This window comes from Drosophila elegans, unplaced genomic scaffold, assembly GCF_018152505.1.
Source record: "Drosophila elegans isolate 14027-0461.03 unplaced genomic scaffold, ASM1815250v1 contig_468, whole genome shotgun sequence".
Lineage (NCBI taxonomy): Eukaryota > Metazoa > Arthropoda > Insecta > Diptera > Drosophilidae > Drosophila > Drosophila elegans.
The window spans coordinates 4,476,504-4,499,349 of NW_024545855.1; the positions used below are offsets into that span (position 1 = coordinate 4,476,504).

At 42.4% G+C, this 22,846-nt stretch overlaps 2 protein-coding genes across 2 annotated transcripts in view; one reads left to right on the plus strand and one right to left on the minus strand.

Moving 5' to 3' along the window:
• Positions 1-4,243: 4,243 nt before the first annotated feature.
• Positions 4,244-13,761, plus strand: LOC108143063 (protein kinase C-binding protein 1). Its single transcript, XM_017267277.2, has 9 exons — positions 4,244-4,519; positions 4,635-4,765; positions 5,558-6,625; positions 6,960-7,126; positions 7,190-7,271; positions 9,077-9,257; positions 9,521-12,093; positions 12,155-13,033; positions 13,102-13,761. Exons 3-9 carry the CDS (start codon positions 5,573-5,575, stop codon positions 13,291-13,293), a joined length of 5,127 nt encoding a protein of 1,708 aa, XP_017122766.1. The 5' UTR covers positions 4,244-4,519; positions 4,635-4,765; positions 5,558-5,572; the 3' UTR covers positions 13,294-13,761.
• Positions 13,762-14,721: 960 nt separating this feature from the next.
• LOC108142931 (clavesin-2) overlaps positions 14,722-22,846 on the minus strand; it is a 50,556-nt gene continuing 42,431 nt past the window's right edge. The window contains exons 2-6 of the mRNA XM_017267025.2: positions 16,348-16,631; positions 16,156-16,263; positions 15,281-15,425; positions 15,012-15,225; positions 14,722-14,948 (exon numbers count right to left, since the gene is read on the minus strand). Of these exons, the coding sequence (XP_017122514.1) occupies positions 14,794-14,948; positions 15,012-15,225; positions 15,281-15,425; positions 16,156-16,263; positions 16,348-16,622 (897 nt within the window). The 5' untranslated portion in view covers positions 16,623-16,631 and the 3' untranslated portion in view covers positions 14,722-14,793. The remainder of the gene's footprint in view (positions 14,949-15,011; positions 15,226-15,280; positions 15,426-16,155; positions 16,264-16,347; positions 16,632-22,846) is intronic.

The following is a 22,846-nucleotide window of genomic DNA, read 5'->3' on the forward strand; positions in this document are numbered from 1 at the left end:
GTCTGATGCACAGAAACCCAATACTAAGGCACAAGTTTTAGGTTCTAAATTTAAATAATCGGTTCTTACATTTTTACGGCCTAAATTTATGTATAACATAGCCATAATAATATGTTCCTTTTTGTTATGGTCATGTAGAGTCCATTGTTCTTTAAATTAAGACATTTTTTATAAAATTAAGAATAATTTTTTTTGGATATACTTATTTTTCTTTATTCTTTACGTTTTAAAAGTTTCTTAACTATTTGTTTTTTAAAATCAATTTGTTTTTATTGAACGATTATTTTGCTTGTCGTTTACATTTAATTAGTTGGAAAAACATATATTTCTTGCAGTGCAGCCTGCCTTGCCTTGCGTTACGTATGCAACATTCATTTTTGACAAGCATAATTTGCGGCTGGCCCAGCAGCGCAGCCATTGGGACTTTGGCCCCGGCTCTCGGTCTTATATGTTCCAGGTTATTTACAGTTTTCATGGCCCTGCACTTTTCTAATGCAAAAATGATGCACTGCACCCACGCGGCCCACGTTTCCCACCCTTTTTTTGGGTGGCTGGGTGGTCTGGTGGCTGGCAAATGTGTGTGGGCCTGGCTGTCTGTGGTCAGAATCGAGTCGGGGCTGCGAGGATGCGGCGCAGTCAAAACATGCACTTAATGTAGCATCAGCAGGAGCCAGGAGCCAGTAGCCAGTAGCCAGGAGGCAGAAGGCCTTTTCTAGTTGTGACCGGGCTTTGCAGACGGCACACCGCAGTGGCAATGAAAGTTAGAAACCAATATTTGTGCGGGCCGTGGGCGTAAACCCAAAGGGAAGGCCAGGAGCGGTCCTTGTTTGTTCTGTCCCTAAATGGATAATTGAGTTTGGTCCGTATGAATCTGTGATCATTTAGGAATTATAATTCTCTGGGGGAGAGATGAGTAACAACTGCTACCATTACTGCATTGTTGAGAGGTTTTAAGTGCAAAAACAATTGTGTATTATTTTAAATTCAAACGATTGAGAACATTTTTCACTCTAGTTAAACACATCTCTTTTCAAAATTGTCTAAGCACATTACATTTTTTATAGTTATTGGCTAAACTATAACCATATGTAAATAAAAAAAATATTTAATATTCTGACCATTAGCGGTCAACAGAACAAAATATGGAACCAATTATGGAGTATGTTTTAATTGTTTCTATACAAAAATTAAAAATCGTAATAGGTATACATTATGGGAAACAGTATAGTAAAGCGTTGACAAAGATTTAAAACGACTTTAAACATTTAAATGTTATTAGTCTGTTTTCATTTTTTGAATACAATTTTGTCAAACACACTTCTCCAATTTTCGATTAAAAAAAGAAAGACTCCAAAATATGTATTGACCTGGAAGGAAATTAGTTCGGGTTGCTAAAACCCGTAAGTGCTAACTCCGCTCCTGCGGACTTAGGAACAAAAATAAATCTGTTTGCCAAACAGTTATTGCTCTTGTTTTTGCGCCGCTGCCACAAGCGCCTCCTCCTGGTGCTCCTCCAAAACTAATGCCAACTTCGGCTCTGCCCTCTACTCCACACCGCACCTTTCCTTTCCTCTCCGGCTCCTTGCTCCTTGCAATCCGAATCCCCACGCAGCTCGTCCCGGCAATATGTGCGCTCATTTTATGCCCTTGCATTTGGCAACGGCTCAATAATTGGTCAGTAGTTTGGGAGTGGGCGTTCAAGTGGAGGTTTTGCAGAGGATGAGGGTTATGGGCTCGTGACTCAGGTGCCCGCAAAGCTTTCTATAAATTCAAAGTCCATCGCAGTGATTATGCAAGTTGGCTTAGCCGGCGGTCATGAGGATGCACTCGATGCTCTCGATTCCAGAGGACCTAGAATCCTAGAACTACCGCCTGCGGCGCGAGATCTGCAAAACGAAATTGAATATGGGTTATAAGCGAAACGCATCACTGGTTTCCCGGACCCCTGTCTCTGCTCCATTTCTATTTCCATCTTCCTTTCCGCCAGAAAAACAAACAATGTCCGGACTGGAATCCCGGGTCAAAACCCCTATGGCAAGCCGGAGGGCTTCGCAATTTATGCCTGCCGGGGGCAATATTAAACGTTTTTTATATAAATTAATAGTTGGCGTACAACAAAATACTCAAATCTTTAAAAGTTATTACAATTGCTATTTTTAAAGTTTAATGGTCTTTAGCTTAATTCCACTAAAATTTAATACTACAAGGTCATGTACACAATTTAAAAAAAAAAAGATAATAAGCTTTTAACCTATATTAATATCTTACCATTTTAATGGTAAATGCATTCCCTTTATTATGTTAAATAGTATTAAGATACTCTTAAAAACAAACCTAAAGATAAACGCAACCAGGTATTTGCATCTCAGCCTGCCAAATCAGAAGCGAATGAGCCGGAAAAATCGCAGCCACACGTCCATTGTTTTGCTCCTCTCAGGCAATTCAATACCACCGCTTAATGGTACATTGCACCTCGAAGAGGGGGAAAAGGGCGGGGCGGTGTGGGGCGGCCTTTGATCTCTGCGCCCTGCCCATATCTATATCCCAATCCCAATCCCTATACCCTGTACAGGTGGCCCTACCTGGCCATTGATTAAAGTGGTTCCTTTGCAAATTTATGTTCGGAATATTAACCGAATTGCTCCCCGAGGAAAACTCCCCAGCCACTCTCACTCACAAAAAGAAAAACTTTTTCCACAATGTACTCGTGTACTGCACACACACACACGGGCACTCATATAAAAAAGGGGCCAAGGCAACTTTTTCAACAGTTTTTTGGATTTTGGAATACAAATTATGAAAGTAATCTCAATTTATTGATATATGGAGATGCATGTTTACACGTGGCCAGCAGCAGCTCGACAATTTCGCTATTTTGGAATTCTGGGGATGGGGTATATAGTATTATAGGTAGGTTGCTCAATGGGTGGATGGCTTCAAGCCATGTCTGCCCGAGTGTGACCCTTATGAATGGGCCAACTTTTGTCTTTCTTCGTCGCATTTTATACCCTCGCAGCATTATAATTTGCCATGAATATATGAAAACCGTTTGTAGAAGTTCAACCGTTGTGGGGTTCTTGGGTCACAGTCACAGTCGCAGCCCACCCAGTACCACCCACTTAGCTGGGGATTGTCAGCCTGGGAAATGGTTTATGTAATGGGATTCATAACTTGTTTACCGGCCAGCAGGGTTATATCTAGTCGGAAACTGAGAAGTCCAGGCGCAGCCTTTTAATTTTAATTAAACTCCTCGAATTGTCGTAAAAGATTTTTCGTGAAGCTGCCCAAAGATTTATGGCAGTTTCAAGGTTATTCCTTCCATTACAAATTCATATAAATGCTTCCGAATTTTTGGTCATTATTTAGCTCATTATTTTGCAAAGCCAAATTGGAGCGGATCATCGCATAAAACCGAACCTTAATTACCCGAAATTATGATGCATACTCTAGTCCTACACAGTACCTTATTTATTATTATAGCCTCTAGTGTTTTCCACTATAATCCCGCACTAGTAGTAAATTTGAGAGCTTTTTATTGCGTTTCAAGCGCAATACTTAATTCAAACTTGATTCATTTCGTTTTTATTAGTATATTATTAATGCAGGACATTAAGTTATTTTTTTTTGTGTAAAAATCCGTCTTCATTTATTTTACTTTTAAATTGACAAACACATACAAACTAAATCTTACTCAGTTTTTGGTTCGAGGTTACAAAACCCTATGATCGACACAACGTGGCATATTCAAATATTATTAGATCTTCAATGTTTTACATTGCGCAACTCAGTTCATTGAAAAAGTTGACTCAAGAGCAAAATTTAAGGATTTATTCAATTGTTGCCAATGATGAATTATTGAAAAATGAATAGTTGCTTTAAAATTGAATTTGAAAGTTGTGAACAATTAAAAAATTAATTAAAATCAAAAAAAAATTTAAAAAAGATTAAAACACGTTCTTTTGGATGTACGAAATTTTAAAATCTGATTCAAATTGGAATCCTGGATACGCTTTCTTCAGAATACAATTGACCAGCAGTATAAATAAAATGTTTTAAAAAGATTATAAAAGATATAAAACACCATTAATTAGCAGTAAGAAGCAACTTAGCGTAAAAATTGGTAACGTGAGTCCTCAAGAACTGGTAATGGCAAATTGCATTTTTAAATAGCGGAGGTACCAACCAATAGTACAAACATTATCGCAAAAAGAGAAAATATACTCCCCGACAGTGTTGCCAGCAGCAAACTGTTTGAAAGACCGAGAGCGAAGACGGAATTTTGGTATTTTTCTGCCTAAGCAGAGACAGGCACACTTGGCCGTAAAGAGCGTACATTGGAAAAAAATAAACTACAACACAACCATTAATTAAACTAGGAAAGCGCTGCGTTACATCAATTGAGAAAGCCGAAAGCGGGTTGTTACTGAACCCGGAAGCACCGAGATCCGGTGTCCAGAGGCGGCAGACTTGAATGCGCCAAGGAAAACGGAGATTTTCCGCCTGCAGCCGAGAGAAATTGGTAAGCACAAGGGAATTCTTTCCGCCTTTCCCCCGCTTCTCCCTTCACGACCCACAAATCGGGCATGCAGAATAACACAGAAACACAGAATTTATCGAATGCACATTTTTTGCAGATGCTCCCGGCAGAAGAATTTCGGCCAGAAAATAGTCGTCCGGAAATAAATCACAATAGTTCCTGTTCCTGCTTGCAAAATGCCAGCGGAAGAGTGGCCACAGTGAGGCCTCCGTGGCGTGAATTTCACAGGTGGGTAACAATTAATGGACATTAATATGGGCAGGAAGTAAAATGGAAGAACACGCTGCAAACACTCGCTGAAGTTGCGCAGGTGACGCAAAAAGAACGGCAAACAAAAACACGGACGATATCGTGACACTTTGCATTAGTACATAGACTTGCCATTCGGCGAATTCGTCATATTTCGCACATTTCAGCGAGTCTGGTTGCTGTTGTATATCGTATTATATCCGCTGTTTTGAATCTCTCTGGCTTTAAACCAACGTATTTAATTGTTAAATCAATCCCCCAATATCATTGTTTGGTGTAGTATTTTTATTTTCTAAACTCTGTTTATTAATTTTATTATATTTCCTTACTTCTCCGCTATTTTATAAACCTAATTGTGATGTGAACAGTTAATTTATTTCATCGTTTAAAAAAGGTGCCCAGCTCATGAACAGAAACTCTGTTTTTAACTTGAAATCGAAAGTCCCATTCTTAAAATAGTGATTTCTTTTAAGAACCATGTAAGGCGAAATATTTTAAGTTAAACAAGAATTATTGCATTTTTAAGTTAATAAGGCTCTTATTATCATACTCATGCTATTTTTAGTTATATAAAATAGAACATAAGGATACAGCGTAGTTTATTTCCGTCATTTATTTATAGTTTTGAATCAGCAATAGCTCAAAAAGTTCTAAAAATTAACCAACCAGGTAAAGCTGTGTAAACTAACAAGCAATTGAAAATATGATTTTTTTGCGGTTAAAAAGTTTTGTTAATATGTGATGCTATCCTAAAAAGTATCTCCTTTACAGTCTTTCGCACAGAGCATGGAAAGCACGGATAGTAGTGACAGCAGTGGGGACAGTTCAAAATCCATTCCCCGGCCAGACTTCGAGGCCCTATCCGCCATCGACAGCCCCCAGCCGCAGTTGCAGTTGCAGAGCTCTTCGCTGGATGGGCAAATCGAGATGGAGTCGGTTATTGTGCCCAGCAAGCGCCAGAAGTACGTGGTCAGTGCTCCGCCGTGTTCGGCCAACGGCAGCAACCACTCCTCCAGTTCGAGTCCCTCGAACGCCAACGTGGGCTCCTCGCTCACCATGAAGCTGACGAAAGTGCAGCCGCAACAGCAAGTAGCAGCGGCCCGCTCCTCCACGCCCAACAACAAGGCCAAGGTGGCCAAGGAGATGCTTGCCCTGCAGCGCTCCCACATCGAGTCCGAGGTTCTGAGCAACTTTGTGACCGGAGTTGGCAAGCTAAAGCGCCGCAAGTCGCGCCATGCTCCCGGAAATCTCGCTACTCAGGCTTCAAGCGGAGAGCTGTCCCGTAGTTTGAATGCAACCTCAAAAAACGCAGGAAAATCTCTTAAGGTGGCTCTGAAGCGGAGCAAGAGCATTCCCGCTCCCATCCTGGACTCAGACGACGACTGGCAGGACGAGGATATCGACAGGGGCATCAAGATCTGCAGGCCGCGAGGACGCTCGATGGCCTGTGACGATGGCGAGCGGTTGGCTGAGCTGAATGTGGAGGACAGCAACAGCAATCCTATGGAACCAATGCTCACCCGCTGCCGATCCCGCAGCAAAACCCTCTCATTGAGCAACAGCTGGAGCAACGAGGAGAAAGCTCCAAAGCGAAGCAATTTGCGCAGCGAGAACGAGGAGTTCGCCAAGAAACACAATGCTTTCCTTGATCGCATCATCCAAGATGATCAGGAATCGGAGCTGACACTAAACATATCCGGCGAGGGCGATGGCGATGGCGACGCGGACTTGGAGTGGCCCAGCAGCGAGCTGGAGGTCAACAGCTCACTCTTCTCAGCCAAAACCCAGGAGGAGGAGGCGGCCGAGCGATTGCGTCTCATTTGGCAAGAGCCACCAATGGTAAGTTAAATATCCTAGAATTTTATTCAATATTCCAAACTTTAATATTTAGATATAATTCAGAATGTTTAGCCCGTTACTCACAAACCTTATCAATCTAATTTTATTTACTTTAATCTAAAAGTAAGAACAAATGTATTTATATAAATACATAAATGTACATAATTTATATTTGCAAAGCTCGCTTGGTTTGATATGTTTATGTGTGTATGCAGTCGTTTACATGTCTATTTAGCAATCACCAGCTATTACTCGTTCAATATTTCTGTGCTCTTTGTTGAAAGTTGAACCTAAATATAAAGCCTTATTAATGTATTGCAATTCTCCATTATAGCCTGGCTGGGACCCTTTCTGCTGGAAGTGCCGGGAGTGCGGCAAGCTGATGCCCTGCTCCAAGTGCCTGCGCTCCTTCCACACATACTGCGTGCGACCCGCCACCACCAAGTTCGATTCCTCCTGGAAGTGCCCCGAATGTCAGGTGATCGAGGCAGCGCCCAAGAGGTGACCTTCTAACATTCCCGCATAAGTAGGACCCATTTGTAAAGCGATTTGTTCATATTGCAGGCTGCGGCGCAATGGTGTTTCCGTGGATCTGCTGAGCCAGCTGCTCACCTTCGCCCTGGACCGCATGAAGCATGTGCGCGGGGTGAGTGATTATACTAATTTTGGGTGCAAGTTAAATTATGTTGTACTGTTCATCGAAGATTTCATTATCTTCTCACACGTCACGCTCTGTTTGTTTCAAAGTCACGCGAAAATATTGTGCACATGTATATAAACAGTTGCAGTCAGAGTCATAGCACAATACTAAATAATTAATCATTTAACTCGAAATATAATCCCTTAACCCACGCATAAAAGCCGTTCAATTCAACTTTTAGCATCGAATTTGCATTTTTGGGTGACATGCTGTGCCTTTGTGCAACTGATATGGATTGTGGGTCTGTGATTTGCCCTCTTTTCTCGCTTCAATTGCAGACCCTGTTTTTTCTATTGCTTAGTTAACGTTTTCCGACCAGATAGACACCTGAAATGTCTCGCTGGCTTGCTGGCCTGCTGGGTTATTGGGTCCCAAGTTCACTTTGCGAACCCTTGACCCGGCGGCTACAGCTCCAGATCTCCGCATCCGGCATTAGCTCCACTCCAATGACAGAGCTGTTTAACGACTCACGTGGTTTATTTCTCTGCGTTTACTTATCTGCTATTCGATTGCGTTGGCCAAAGGCCTGCTTGTGTGGCTAATGGGTGGCTGTGCTTGTGTTTATGAGGGTCTCGTGTACATGATAATGAGGTTTGGTCTGAGCTACGTAAATAGTCTGTTCAAAGCTTACATGGGGATCCATTGAAAGGTTAATTATAAATGAATGCATCTCAGAGATATTAATTATTTTCAAAGCCTAAAAAGTATATTTTACTTCAAGCTTATTGGCTTTCATGTACAAGCAAGTTGTTCGTACTATGTACTATCATGATTTGTATGTTTGTTGATGATCTCTGGAAGGTTTAGTTAGCAATTTAATTATACCCATATTATGTGCAGGCATAAGCAAAAATTGCAGACATTAAGCAAAAAGCTTTCTGAAAATCGCTCAATTTAATCTGAGAAATTAAAACAACTTTTTCTCGTTAAATGTGCTTGCGACTGAGAAAATTAATTAAATAATTAACGATATATACACAAAAGCAAGTAGAATTTCCAAATCCAATTGGTCACGATTTACAGTTGCGGATAAAGAAATAGCATCTGGGATATGTACCATTTCTTCTTTTTGAAAATCAGCGCAGAAGATAGAAACTGTTAGAGTAAGATTAAACATGTCGATTTTTATGAGGCATATGCAGCGCAAGTTTACTTCAAGACTTGACATCTCTTTGACGCAAAAGAAACCTTAAGTTCAGTTGAAACTATATAAAACCACACAAAAAAATTATTTTAAGCATTTAAATATAAAAAAAAAACTACGTTTAATTTAGTTAGTTTTAATTACCACCCCTTTTTTTCCCTTCCATTAGAATTGAAAATTCTGTTTGTGGGCAAAATGCTAACCGAGTGACAGGTATATTATAGTCGACTATAGATTTCTGCTTGTTGTGGGTTTGGTCTGTACACAATTGTATATCTGTGGTCTCTATTGTAGACCATGGTTCGAGTATAAGTAAACTCCAGAAGCAGGAAGACAAACAAGGGACAACAGCAGATAGCAATAACTTATATTTGCGCGGGTTGTTCCCAGTCCCTCCATTACCGTCAGACCTCTTTCTCCATCCCTCGCATTGAGACCGACTTCCATACATACACAATGTGCACGTATTGGCGTATCTGGGGGATAAGCGAGAACTTGTTTTTAACCGACAGAAGCTCGACAAACGCACGCTCTCTTCGCCGCTCGATCAATTCGCCACAGCCACTCATGCACCACTCTCCCTTTTTGTATCCACCCATATCCGCAGGCCCACAAGCTGCGTTCGCCGCAAGAAGTCTTCCCGCTGACGTACAAGAAGTACTTTGTGAACCCGGTAAGCTTCGACAGTCTGGCGCATAGCATCCGTAGTGGGGCTTTTCAGAGCACCGAGGAGTTCCTCTGCGAGGTCAAGTGGATTCAGCACAACGCTCTCATCCTGGACGCCGGTGGTGAGTATATGGTCCTTATCGTAGTGATTTAAACTCGAAAATTATAACTTAATTTTTAAAAAAGAAACAATTTATTTTTTTGCCGATATTAATCAACACAATTGATATGCTTCTTGTTTATTTTTTTAACAATTGGTATTTACCCTCCAAAGTGTTCGAAAGTGCTATACATTTTATTATCTAAACGACTGAATTCCATCCTTGAAATTAATTTTTGAATAGCTCACTCAAACTTATTCTGATAAATGACTAATTTATTACAGATGGCAAAGTGGAACAGGCCTCAAAGGCCGTAGTGAAAGTGTGCCGGCAGGAGGCCAACGAGATCGACACCTGTCCCGAATGCTACCTGAACGCCAACTCCAGCGACGAGTGGTTTGTGAAGGTGTGCCGGCATCCGCATCTACTGCTCTGGGCCAAATTGAAAGGATTTCCCTACTGGCCCGCCAAGGCAATGGGCTCATCCACCTCAGCGCTGGTGAATGTTCGCTTCTTTGGCAAACACGATCGAGCTTTTGTGCCCGTTAAAGACTGCTTTCTGTACTCGGCTCAGAATCCGAACACACAAACCAGCAGGAGATCGGCAAGGGATTTGGCTGAATGTATTCGGGAGGTGGAGGTCCACATCGAGCACATTAAGCGGAAGATTGGCGCCTTCAATTACGCCGCCTACCGCACCGCCTTCGATCCGCTGGAGGAGCAAAGGCAGCTGGAACAGATGATGCCCGGCGTGTACGCGGCAATCGATCGGGAACTTGAGCCAGCCAACAAAACGCCGCTGCAGTTTCTTATCCGCAAGACGGCGGGCGATAAGCTGTCCATAGTAAAGAAGACCAAGACCACGGAGTCGGGTAACGAGTCAGATCAGTCGCCCAGCCCCTCGAAAAAGCTTCCGGAGGCGGACAATGATACCGGAGTATGCTCGGGATCCAGCGAGCATTCAAAACTCAAGAGTAATAACTATGAGGTTATATCCAGATCAGGCGAATCTCTGACCGACTCTCGATGCAAAGTGCTGCTCAAACGGAAATCTCTGGCTGCTAAGACAGTTTTGGAGATTGTGGAAGCTCCGGCGGATGCGGTAGCCCCCAAACGAAAACATTCTCTGAGTGATGCCAGTTTTACCAGCGAAACCAGCGACCACAAACGGAAGTCAAAGCATGCCAGGAAACTACAAGATCAGGATAAGCCAATTGGAGGGCAAGAAAATACGGTAAATGAACTGTCCGAATCTTCGAAAATTTCGGCACAGGAAGAGAAATCACAAAAAGCAGATGCAGCCATAGAATCTTCTGCAAAAGAAACTGCTAACACTTTCACAGGAGCTTCATCTGCCTCTGTTGTTTCTGTTGTGGAATTGGTAAAGCGTCGCCAGGGCGTTACCATCACCAAAATACCACGCGAGCAGCAACAGACGGCAGTGTCAGAAAACCTGGCTGTGGTCGCTGTACCTGCTCCAACTGCTCCCCCTCCAACTGCTTCCCCTCCAACTGCCCCCCCTCCAACAGCTACACCTCCTCCACCTCCGACATCGGTAACCAAGAAAATTACACCAAAACGAACAGAAACAACGAACCCAAAACAATCCGAGGTTGAGAAACAGCAGCAGCAGCTGATCAAGAAAGTTATTCCATTTATAGAAATAAAAACGGAAGTCATGTCGGAACCCGAAGACATGGAAATGGAGTTTATGCTTTCGGCTACACAACCTCCAACTGAGCAACTCCCTTTGCAACTGGAGTCGAATGAGAGTATAAGAATCCAGCAGGAACACGCCGCTGAGCCCACTCCCCCGCCAGTGGAACATCCACCTCCTGAGTTAGTCAAAATCAAGCAGGAGATTCTTAGTGAGGATGAAATGGAAACAGATCAGAATCAGACCAATGTTAGTCAGAGATTTGAAGCAATGCCTCCCATGCCCCTGCCTATGCCCCCGCCTCCGCCCTTGCCACTACGAGACGAAACACCCGCCACAAATGACCTGGTTCGATTTGTGGGCGATACCACCATCCAGAGGGTGAGCCAGAAACAGTTAGTCAAGTCAACGGACACAGCCGGAAAACGAAAGGCCGTGCAACATAATGTCCCGCCAGCTGCCGCCTTCGCAACGCCCTCTCCTGCTCACTCGCCAGTCCAGGCATCCGCCCCTTCACCTTCGGCATCACCAAAGCCAACTATCCCGTTTGCGGGCAGCAAGCCACCATCACAGGGGAATCCATTAAAGGGAAAGTCACCTTCACAACAGTCATCCCGGGCTAAAGCCGACCGCGCGCCTAATCCATCCTCCCCACCAGGAACTGCACCTGCCCCTGCCACCAGCACCACGTCGTCTTTGCTTCGATCCAACATGGTGGTGATTCCAGTGGAGCAGGCAGGCATCTGCAATCCGCACAGTCCCATGACGATCCCGGTGCCACCCTTGAGAGCCGTTTCCAAAAGCACGCTACAAAATACTTCAACGCTACCAACGCCCTCTTCCGTTGCGTTTACTTCTCAACCCGTTAGCTCCGTGTCTGCGCCACCGCCGTTGGCTGGCTTGAGTATTCCTCAAATGGCCAACGCCGCATCACAAGAACTACCGGCAAACAGTGGAGAGCCGGTTGGTCTGCTGGCCACCGCTTTGAACGGATTGACGAGCGAATCTATCCCCAGTGAGTCCATGCCCAATGATCCCATAACTCCGGGCTTGGCCACGTCTTTGAGTGAGTTGCTGCTGCGTTCCGGTGCACCAAAGTTGGTGGCTCGTCCCTGCGGGCCACTCCGGTCAGATGGTTCCCAGATCTATCCCTCTCAAGCTGGGCCCGTCTCGCAAAAACTAAAGGAGAATGCTCACAAGGTATGTTTGGTCGTGAAAACTCTTTTATACTAGCTAATAATACCGGCATTTCCACCTGCAGATCACGGACTACTTCATCTCCGTCATAGAAGACACGCTCAGCGACATGGCCACTGGAGACCAAAGCGTCCTGCAGGCCCGAATCGCCGGTCTGACACTAGAAAACGAGCGACTGAAGCAGCACTACGACCGCCAGATGAGCGACCTGCAGCGCACTAGCGAACTCATGATCACCGAAATGCGCAAGACACTAGAGCAGGAGCACAAGCGCGTGATCAGCGATCTGCGTCAGCAAAACGCCCTTGAGCGGATGAGGGCGGTGGACGAGGCGAAGAAGAAGCAGTGGTGCGCAAATTGCATGCGAGAGGCACAACTGTACTGCTGTTGGAACACCTCTTACTGCGATTATCCCTGCCAGCAGATGCACTGGCCCAGACACTCGGCCACCTGTGGTCAGGCTGTCCAGGTGCCGCTGGCCACTCCAGTTCCTCCTGCAGCCTGTGGCCCGCTAATTGATCCTGGCCGATCCAAATCCAAGGCAGCGATGCCAACAGCAGCACCACCAACACCCAGCCCCAGTCCCAGCTCGCAAATAATTCGAACGGCGTCCGCCTGTCCACCTGCTGCACCTGTTGCCAGCGTAACAAGCTCCAAAAAGTGGCCGCCCATGATGACATTAATAAATCAACCGAATCCGGAGGCAGTGCTGAAGCTACCCGCCACCACATATCTGCGGCCAGTGGTCAGCACGACGATGACAGCTACGGTCACGGCTGCACCACCTGTGAATAACAACAGCAACAGCATGAACGTAATAATGACCGCCGCACCATCGACGGGAAACCAAATGGCCAATCTCATGCCCGCCCATCGGAATCTCCCTAGCTTCAACCCCAAACCCGCCAGCCAGACGATGCCCGTGCAGCGCTTTAATATACCCGTAAGTTATTTGAAATGAAATACAAAATGCAATTACCTAACTTGCTTTTAATTTTATACGCTTATTAGTTACCCATCACCGTGAATACAAACGCGGCCTTTCTAATCTCCGAGCAGCATCAGAAGCAGGTACCAAAGGCATCTGTTCGCAATTCTGGTAAAAACAACAGCCGAATGCGCCAAAATTACAGCAGCAATACCAGCAACAGCAATCCGCAGGGTTTGCGCCAGAATCAAATGAATCCAGTGTTCCACCCGTAAAGAAAGACTGCCTGTAATTCAGGGTATAGTTTGTTTGATATTCCGGAGAAACTCAGAAACAGATTAATTGAATTGTCCGATCACTGATCAGCAACTTGAACTTTTCATATTTAACTTAATTCCCTCGAGCGCAGCTATTAACGGTGATTTGCTTTAAAAGTAAGAGACCCACAAATTAAATGCCGCTGAAAGACGAAAGTGTAAAGTAACAATACCATTTTATAATTAGGTTAAGGATATAGAATATGATGTATGTTATTGTAGTTTCGTTGGTTTTACTGTAACTTAACGGCCTAGTAAGTAAGAACGACTGTGCAGCCATGAGATGGACTTTTGCTTGAATGTAGCGACTAGCAGTCTATAAGGTCATCCCACTTCTCATCTAAAGCATTCTGTAAATTGTTTCTATCATATATTTTACATACATGTTATGTATATTTAAATAAATAAACATAATTTTAATACGTAGCGGTCTATCCATCTAGTACTGTTTCAAACTTTTAAGCAACGCTTGCTTACAGATGTGCGCGTGCCTATTTTTTTTCACCCGACCTGTATAAATTTAACCAAATATCGTGCTTGTGGCAAATTCGTGACACGAACAAGCGGTTTGTCCATCTCTAGTGACAAATTAGTTCCAAACTAACGGATGTCTTCCCTGGGGAGTGGCTTCCTGGCAGCCATCATTAAATGAAACAGCTGTCCGCTGAACACTTGCTTAAAGCTCTGTTTTCTTACTGAGCTTTCTGTTCGCCTGGTACTTCAAAATCACAAATTGACGAGTTTCCATGGAAAAATGTTTTTTATCGGTCCAGTTGGACGGGCAAAATTTTAGATTTCTCGGTTTGAAGCACCAGGCGAACATAAAGCGTAGTAGGTGTTCGAATATCAGTTTGTGTTGAGCAGAGGAGTAGCCAGAATTCGGACAAGGGGGGTTCAAATCGCTTGTTGGGGGCGTTTGGCCCCAAAACTCCTGTGTATGCTGGCTACGCCTCTGTTTACTGGTACAAAAGTAACGGTTGTTTTAAGCAACCGGGAAGATGTGTTACTATTGGTCGACCAATGGGAGGGCTCCGCGAAATAAATTCCCAGTACCCAGCAGTCATCTCCTTCGATTTCTGTTGGCCTGGTGTCAAAAACCGAAAAATTGGCTTACTCGTGTCACTTTTGTCGGCAATTTGGAAGATTTTTCGAGCTTAAGTACCAGGAGAACAGAAAGATCAGTATGCTGCTGCGCAGTTTGAACTTCCAGCTGCGCCCAAATGCATGCAATAGAAACCTTAAGTTTTTCCTCACGCAGACACGCTGCCCATAAGTATGCAACAATTTTCTTCAAGAGATTACTGACCGACTGCCCAAAAGTATGCACCACTTTCAAAACGAAATGAAAGATGCTAAAACCCAGCCAGTCAGACCTTGTCGCATGAGTTTTATAAAGAAATCTTTAATTATTCAATCAAACACCTGTGAAATAAAAAATAGTTTATCCAACTGGTCGGCTTAATCAATGTCCAACTTCTTAAAGTTTCCCTCAATGCCGAAAAGATCTGACGCATTTTTAGCCTTGCCGGGTCGGAGTTTCTCGTTGACCTGATGCCGCGTCTCAAACTCTAGAAATTCTTTTCGATTATCCAGCAACTTTTTGTAGTATACTTCTGCGAAATAAGTTTAAATTATTTTATTTAAATGATTTAATACGAAATAGGACCTTGACTCACCCTTGGCTAAGCTTGTCTCCTCTAATTGACCTTCGTATTCCTTGGGAAGCATTTCCTTGGGCACAAACTTGTAAAATTGATTCAAGTCGCTGTGCATGTGCAGTACAGTGGTCAGCTCTTTTTTCATAAACGGAGTCATCAGAGCCAGAATCTTGTCCATGAAAGGTACAATATTAATGAAATGAAAGCCTATTAGCCTGATGGCTGCCGCTTCCTAAAACAATAAAGTTGGGATTATCCTTTTTGAAATAAAACTTTAGTTTACTTACCTGCAAATAAAATAGAAACTTTTTCATTTGTAGAAGGCCTATGCGTGCCACGTGGCCCAATGAAGTGCCTTTCAAATCGATCACGATCAAATGCCCCGGTTGAATGCCATCTTCATACATCCAAAAATCGAATACCATACAGTATCTGGGAGAAAGAGAACAAGATCATTTAAAAATCTTTTTGCAGGAATAAATATATTATTATTTTATTATTAGTATTTTAATCTTATTCTTTAAAAGTCAAAAAAGGTAATATTCTATTTTTTCCTGAGTGCATTTCCTTGCCTGTTAAGCTGCTTGATTGTAAACTCTTAATTGACTGTCATTATACAGCAAATAACAATAATCTTTATAAACATACAGTGGTTGATGATCTGTAAGTACCTAAAGATTAAGGAAAAGTATCTCAGTATCTTAGCGAAATGAGCCGTGCGTGCAATTGGATGCATTTTAGTTAGGAGTACCACACTGTTCACTCAAAACATTTCGGACCTTCACTCTCTTAATGCCTTGTCATAATCACGCGTCATTTGTGACGTGGAAATTGTGCTGAACTGACAATAATTGTCAACCATTTATATTAAAGTCCAGTTCAATAAGTATTGCAAATCAAGAATAGTAATTGAAAAACGGCTCACATAAAATATTTCGTTTTTGAATGACATTTAAATACAAATTTTAATTTAGACAGGACCTTATAGAACCAAGGTTGTGAAAAACTTAAAATCTAAGGATCCGTGTTAATTCTCCTATTTTGGTTTGGTTTTTAGAACCCTCTCGCTCAGTTTTTAACAATTACACTTGCACCAAAAACACTTTTTCTAATGGCCAATATAGGACTTTTATTTTTTAATACTACTTTTCCGTGTACTCACAGTTTCATAACATCTGCAAAGTTATAGTTAGATGTATTCAAGTCATCCAGCTTAGCGAGAATCACACGATAACCTTCGGGAGTGGCACCTGGCAGAGGTACAATAGAGCTGAAGAAATAATTAAAGGTATATATAAAATAATTGTCTTAAAAAAGGTTGTATTTCATAAACTAGTATCAGGATGCAACCCACACAGTTCTCATGGCGCGCCTGATCTCGGGTCGCTCGCAGTCGAGATTCACGAAGAACTCATCTAGGTGGGTGCGGGCCGTGAGGTTAGTGTCCAGGACCTGCTTGGCCACTTCCATGCTGGAGCGGCAGGCGTGGAAGAAGTGCAGGGCCTCGCCCTCCGAAAATTTATCCGAGATGTGCGGTTGGGCGTGGATCCACTCGATGAACTTTTGAACCTCCGATCGATTGATCTCCGGAAAACGGCCATACTGATCGTCCAAATCGGCCTCCTTCATTTCGTGGGGCTGTAATGGGATTTACTTTTGATTATTGCGCTACTTGGCCCGAAACGACTTTCAGTGCGGACTACTCTCGAATGAAATGGAAATGGAAGCTGTTTGCTTTTGCAAGCAAAACTGGTTGGCGTTGGCCGGCTGACTTGGCGAATTCGGCATGCAATTGCATGTGCTCGGGATCGGGATCGGTAATGGCGGTTTTTCGGCGGGAAACTGGAATGTGTTGGCTGGCCGAATCGCAGTCACTACTCCACCCCACTCATCGTCTCCGTCATTATTCAGGAAAAACTAGCAACTGTCTTGCGTTCGTTGTTCGCACGGAAAGAAACAACAGTGATTTTGAGCATTATACAAATAATAAATAATAATTTGTAGTTGAAAAGAGCCAAACCCCTTGTTTGTGGTTATATATTTCGATTTAACTTTTTTTCAAATCTATTAATAAAATGTTATATTAAATTTTAAATCCTCTGAACGTTGTTTTCTGTGCATTTCTCATCGGCTCATTTCACTTGTATCAGGCTGCTTGGAAGTTAATTTTTTTATCCGTCTGTAGCTGCTGTCTGTTATTATTGTATTTTTTCTCTTTCCTCAAAGTTGTATAACATGTGATCAAGTGATTGGGCGGTTCATCCATGACGGGGGGACTGCTATTATTATTTTGCGTGGCGTGTGCCCGGGAGATCGAGAGATTTTAGCTCCTTCATCAAAACTAAAATGTGACGTTCGACTGCAAAGGAAATTATATTTCTATATAAACGAAGATAAGAGATAGGGGAAGATTTTAATATTAAGATTTTAAGTATAATATGTCCAGTATTCAAAAATCAGTAAAAGGGTCATAAAGGGTTTACTATAAACTATTTTAAGGTTTGAGTAAATTAACATTTCTTCATTTCCTAATTAGACTTTCTAAATTAAGCAAAATAAGTTCCATGACAAATTAAAAAAGTCAATGAATCCCTCTACCAATTAGGATGCCACAATTTCTGCAGTGCGGCCTCATTTTAGCGGCACACACTTGACATTTTGCAAACAGCAGACACCAGCCAGCCACTCAGCTGGGCAGAAATCAAAGCCCGGCCAAGTGGCCAACCTGGCTAGGCAGCCTGTGGCTGAGGCTTTAACCAACACTGTAATCGATTGGAAATTTTGTAACAAGCTCATGAATTTTATTTTATTTAGCTTACATAATATTTACAACTAATACAGTATATAATGTTAAAAGATAATTTAAAAAATAATAATTTTTAACACATAAAAATTGGTGGCCAAAAAACAATAATTTTTTTTATATTAAGTTTTTTTCCATTTTTTGCTTTACTTTTGTGTGGCAGTTTGGTCATAATTAGACGCACAACTAAAAGCCAGACTGATTTGTGCAGATAACGAACGACAGTCAAAGCCAATTACTTCCTGAAAATTAAACAATTTTTTTATTCGACAATTGCAAAAAAACCCTTTAGTCTTTTAAGAAATTTACTGTTCGTTGTATTATGATTTTTTTCATACTTTTCGATAAAAGTATAATCAATAATCAACTCTTACTAACTTTGAGTCGTAAATCACAATTTATGCCAGTGTAGCTGTGGCATGCTCCGCTCATTTAAACAGCCGGTCCGCTTTGGCGAGACTGAAATTCCAAACGGATTAGAAGTCGCGCGCAAAGAGCAAACGGCAAACTGCAAATGTTTGCACTGCCAATGGTAACCTGTTTGAGAGCCCGAGGGGGATCTATGGGAGAAGGTGTGGACTACTGCTTTATTTTGGTCCGATGGGGGCAGGTGTCGTGGTGTCAGCCTCGAGTGTCAAACTAGGTGCCAATCCGAAATTAATTATACATCCCAAAGATCGAGCTTGAATCGAAGATCAAGACTTTTGGCAAGAGTTGTATTCTAGGATGTATATCCTTAAATCCAGATGATACTTTATCAGTTCAGGATTGATTAACTATAAATTCCAAAATAAAATCGTTTTCTAAAAAAAAAAAATTTGGGGGTGAAGCTCTCGAGTAAAAGTGTAACGTTTAGCTAAGTTAAAGGTATTTTAATAAATAGTATCCCCATATTATAAATATTAAAATTGTATTTATGTAATGGGTTTTGCCATGTCTTGGACAACTATCCTTCAACTGTAGCCAACAAAAGAGGGACTGACATCAATTTTCGCCGTGGTGACCCAAAAAATCAATCGCAGGAATGTCTGCTTGCTAATCGCGGATCAGGTTTTCGTCCACGACAATGATGATAATGATGATCACATGGTGGTGACAACATCGTTTGGCGACGTGCGTTCGTTTTATGTTGCCGTCATGCATTGAGTCCTACGAGTAAAGCGCCTTTTTGAGGTTAAATTCTCTTTTTCCTTTGAGCCCCGCCCAGTTTCTGCGACCGTTTCTGGTGCTTTTTTCCCCGACTGTGGTTGTTATTTGTTCCCCGTCCATTTTTCACGCATTTGACTGCATTACTTAACCTCAATTTGGCCGACGACGTGCATCAACTTGCCACACTCCCAATCGCGACTGCGAACCACTCCCCAACCCACTCGTAGCTCCCCCTTCAGACCAACGGTTGCGTTTCCGTTGGCCACCAGAGCTCCGTTGCACAAATGAAGTTGTCGCGCCGGCTTACACTGATTTGCATATTCCCCCTGCCAACTGCCACTCGGTTCCCCTTTCGGAGAGAGCGGATCCTGTCCAGCTCCGGTTGTCCATTTCAATTGTCGATCGATCGCTGAGCCCTGACTCATTTTTACACTGAGACGGTCCTCTATAATGTATGTTAGAGAGTGTTTCTAGATGTTTAAGGGAAATTCATTAATCAAATAATTGATTAATTTTAATTATAGCACTACTCTGTAAACTGCCTGTACAATTAATTGATTAACCGATTGGTACGTAAGGACAGTTTAACTAAAAACCTATGGGGGCTTTATGTTATAGACGTCCGATTTTGATGAAATTTAAACCGTAATTATGAAATATTTAACCATTACTATATGTCGACGAACTAAAAAAAAAAAAACAAAAACAGCAAACTTATAATTTTTTTTTCATTTATATTTGCGATTGTTACTATGGGAACTATATGAAATACTCGTCCGATTTTGATGAAATTTAAACCGTAATTTTGAAATAATTAACCAATACTATATATCGAAGAACTAAAAAAAAATTAAAAAACAGAGAATTTATAATTTTTTTTATTTATACTTTCGATTGTTCCTATGGGAGCTAGACGCTAAAGTCGTCCGATCCGGCTCGTTTCGACTTATATACTACCTGCAATAGAAAGACAACTTTTGGGAAAGTTTCATGCAGATAGCTTTAAAACTGAGAGACTAGTTTGCATAGAAACGGACGGACAGGCGGATAGACCGAAGGACAGACGGACATGGCTAGATCGACCCTCCTAGTTATGCTGATCAAGAATATATATACTTTTTTTCCCAGTGCATGGGCTGCCATGTCACCTCGTAGTCTCACATCTCCTCTAACAATTAACGAGGTTGGGAATTGGGATCAGGTTGGGGCACCCCCTATCCAACTCCAACCACGCGTTCTTCGCTCGCCGGCTGAAAAAGCTTCAATTGTTCTCCCAGCTAAAAACTCGTTTTGCGCATGCGCGCCTTATTTGTGTTTTTTTTCGTTTGTATTTTATTCGATGTTGTTCTTTTTTTGTGTTATTTTAGCGGTTTTTGTTTTGATTTCTGACTGCCGTTCGAATGTCTTTGTCAGCCTGTAGTTGTTGCTGTGGTTCATGCCGTAGTTGCTTTTTGTGGTGCTGTTGGCCACTTTTATTTACGGTGGCAAGTGTTGCTTGACAAATTGATTTTGATTTGTTTGGTCTTTTTCGTGTTTTAGTGTTTTAGTTTTTTTTTGTTTTATCTTTTATTGTTCGCTGCATATGCAAACCGGCAACGTGAAGTTTTTGTTTCGGGCTTGGAAACCTTGAATGCAAGTTTTCGCCCAGGGAAGTGGAAGTGACTGCTTGAAACCCACTAAATTGCTTTAGTTCCCAGCCGAACAGGAGTAGGAAGCAAAGGCAATATCCATCCAATGATCGCTTCCTTCGTAGCATTCAAATTGGAAATCAAACAGCAACAGTTGAATGCACCCGATTGCGAGCGATTCGCGGGGGTGGAGGGTGCGGCCTTGGGGTGGGAAATCGGGGGTAACTGTGCATTACACGCTCGTTGGCATCCTGTTTCATGCAACAGCAAGCAACAGGATGCAGCACAAACACTCCGAAATTGGAGGGTTGCTTTGCTAAGCACTTAGAGAAATAGTTTTTATTTTTTTCAAAACTCATTTTAAAACAAAAAAAAAAAATAATGATTGGGTATGTACGTATTTTGTCAACATACGGTAATATTCAACATAATACGACAACATTCATTTTCCATTTGTTTTTTTACGAAGCCAATAATAAACTTTTTGTCAGTGTGCTCTGCCCTAAATGGACCTCGAAAGCCAACCAAAGTCAGTCACAAGTGAGTTCCATACAAAGCCCGTCCATCCAACACCAGCGATCCATTCCAACCTTCCATCCAGACAGCGATCGCACAAAAGAACAGGCAACACAATGCATTGAAGCCCTCTACAAAACAATTTATATATATAAGGAGTAGGGACACCAAACCCCGACGCCCGAAACACAAAGGATGATCAGTCGTGCGTCTCAAAATTCCCTAAGCCTTAAAAAACAAATTCTCGTACTCATCAGCGGCCGAACACCTGATGATGACTCTGACTCCGAACGCGACTTTGACTGCGACTGCGACACCTGAACGTTGAAAAATGATAATTAGATGGTCTAGCAACCCTCCGCGAGACAGACGTTACAATCGCCCAGGTAAACAAGGTAATGGTGGTGGAATCTCAGTGCATCCTCGGCTGGTTTTTCTTCCTTTTTGTGTTTGCCTAGTGTAAAGTGATCGTTTGGCTACGTAAATGTTGCCATCCAGGGGCTGTTTGGAAAAACGGGTAAAAGCAACCTGCTAGGATATTCGGAAGTCAGGAAGAGTATCGCGAAGACGTTTCACCCCTGCTGGACTCGCTTGAGGAGATGTGCCGCGCCCTAATTAGTGGCATCCTAGAGCAGACTGTGCATCGTAAAAATATGCGCATATCAAAAACTCCTATCTACATAATTATTAATTCAATATTTCCTGCCCGTTCTTGCGTCCCAGTTTCGTCTCCTCTTGAAGTCTTGCAGCCGAAGAAGAAAGAAACTCAGCGAAGGGAAAGGAAACAAGCACTTCACTTTAAGGACCACCGATATTATGGAATGAAAGGGGAGTTAAACTCAACGACCGGATGGTGATCGAATAAGACCAAAAAAGAAAGCACTCGAAAGGAAGATCTTATGCCACTAAGGATAGGAGAATGGTGTGTGATATAAGTAATGCATTATAGATAATTTTGGCAAAATGTAGTCTTATGGATTTTCTATTGTTCCTGTTTTAATTAAGATTTTTGAGAAAAAAAAAGAATTTCAATTTGGCGATATATTTATTTACTGGGACGTTGTTTCTTCCGATCAATATGAAAACCTTACGAAGTTTGTGTGGTCATTAATGGTTAAAATATAGTATTAAATATAAAAAATTTCAGAGATCACTATTATAAATCTATGACCGGACAACAACAATATTAAATTCTTATCGATCAGACTTGCACTATGTTTACCAAACAGGAAAAGCAGAATGAGAAATCAATGGAGAAGTCTGCTGGCGAAAGTGGAAGCCCCTTTGATCTTTCCCGGAGTCACATGCGTCGCAAGCTCATTTTATTGTATTTCCTCGGGAGCTCTTCCCCTCCAGCTGCCATTAACTTTGTGGCATTCTACGCTTTCGCCTTGTCTTCTTATTCGTCCCCCCATAAGCGAGATAGAGGCACCCAGAGTGAGATGGCAATTGAATCTTTTCCCGGATGGTTCACTGAACCCGGCCTTTGACGATTTGCGCCTAGCTAGCGGACGATCTCTCGGATCAGGGGTTACATTTACATCAAGTCTCAGCCTGGCAGCGAGGATGATAAATAGTGGGTCTCGCACTTCCCAAGTTCTCCTGCATTTTGTGTAAAACTCTTGATCACATAATTCCAAGACATACAGACGGACATTAAATAGGGTCGAGAGTCGGGAGCTGCGAGCTTAGAAAGACATGTGCTTGCAATTACGGTTCAGTTGGCCTACATCCGTCTAAGTTTCCAATCTACGACA

Coding starts and splice junctions, on each gene's coding strand:
- LOC108143063 (XM_017267277.2), top strand. CDS start 5,573: ATGGAAAGCACGGATAGTAGTGACAGCAGTGGGGACAGTTCAAAATCC. Junction 6,626..6,959: donor TTTGGCAAGAGCCACCAATG/GTAAGTTAAATA, acceptor TCTCCATTATAG/CCTGGCTGGGACCCTTTCTG. Junction 7,127..7,189: donor ATCGAGGCAGCGCCCAAGAG/GTGACCTTCTAA, acceptor TTCATATTGCAG/GCTGCGGCGCAATGGTGTTT.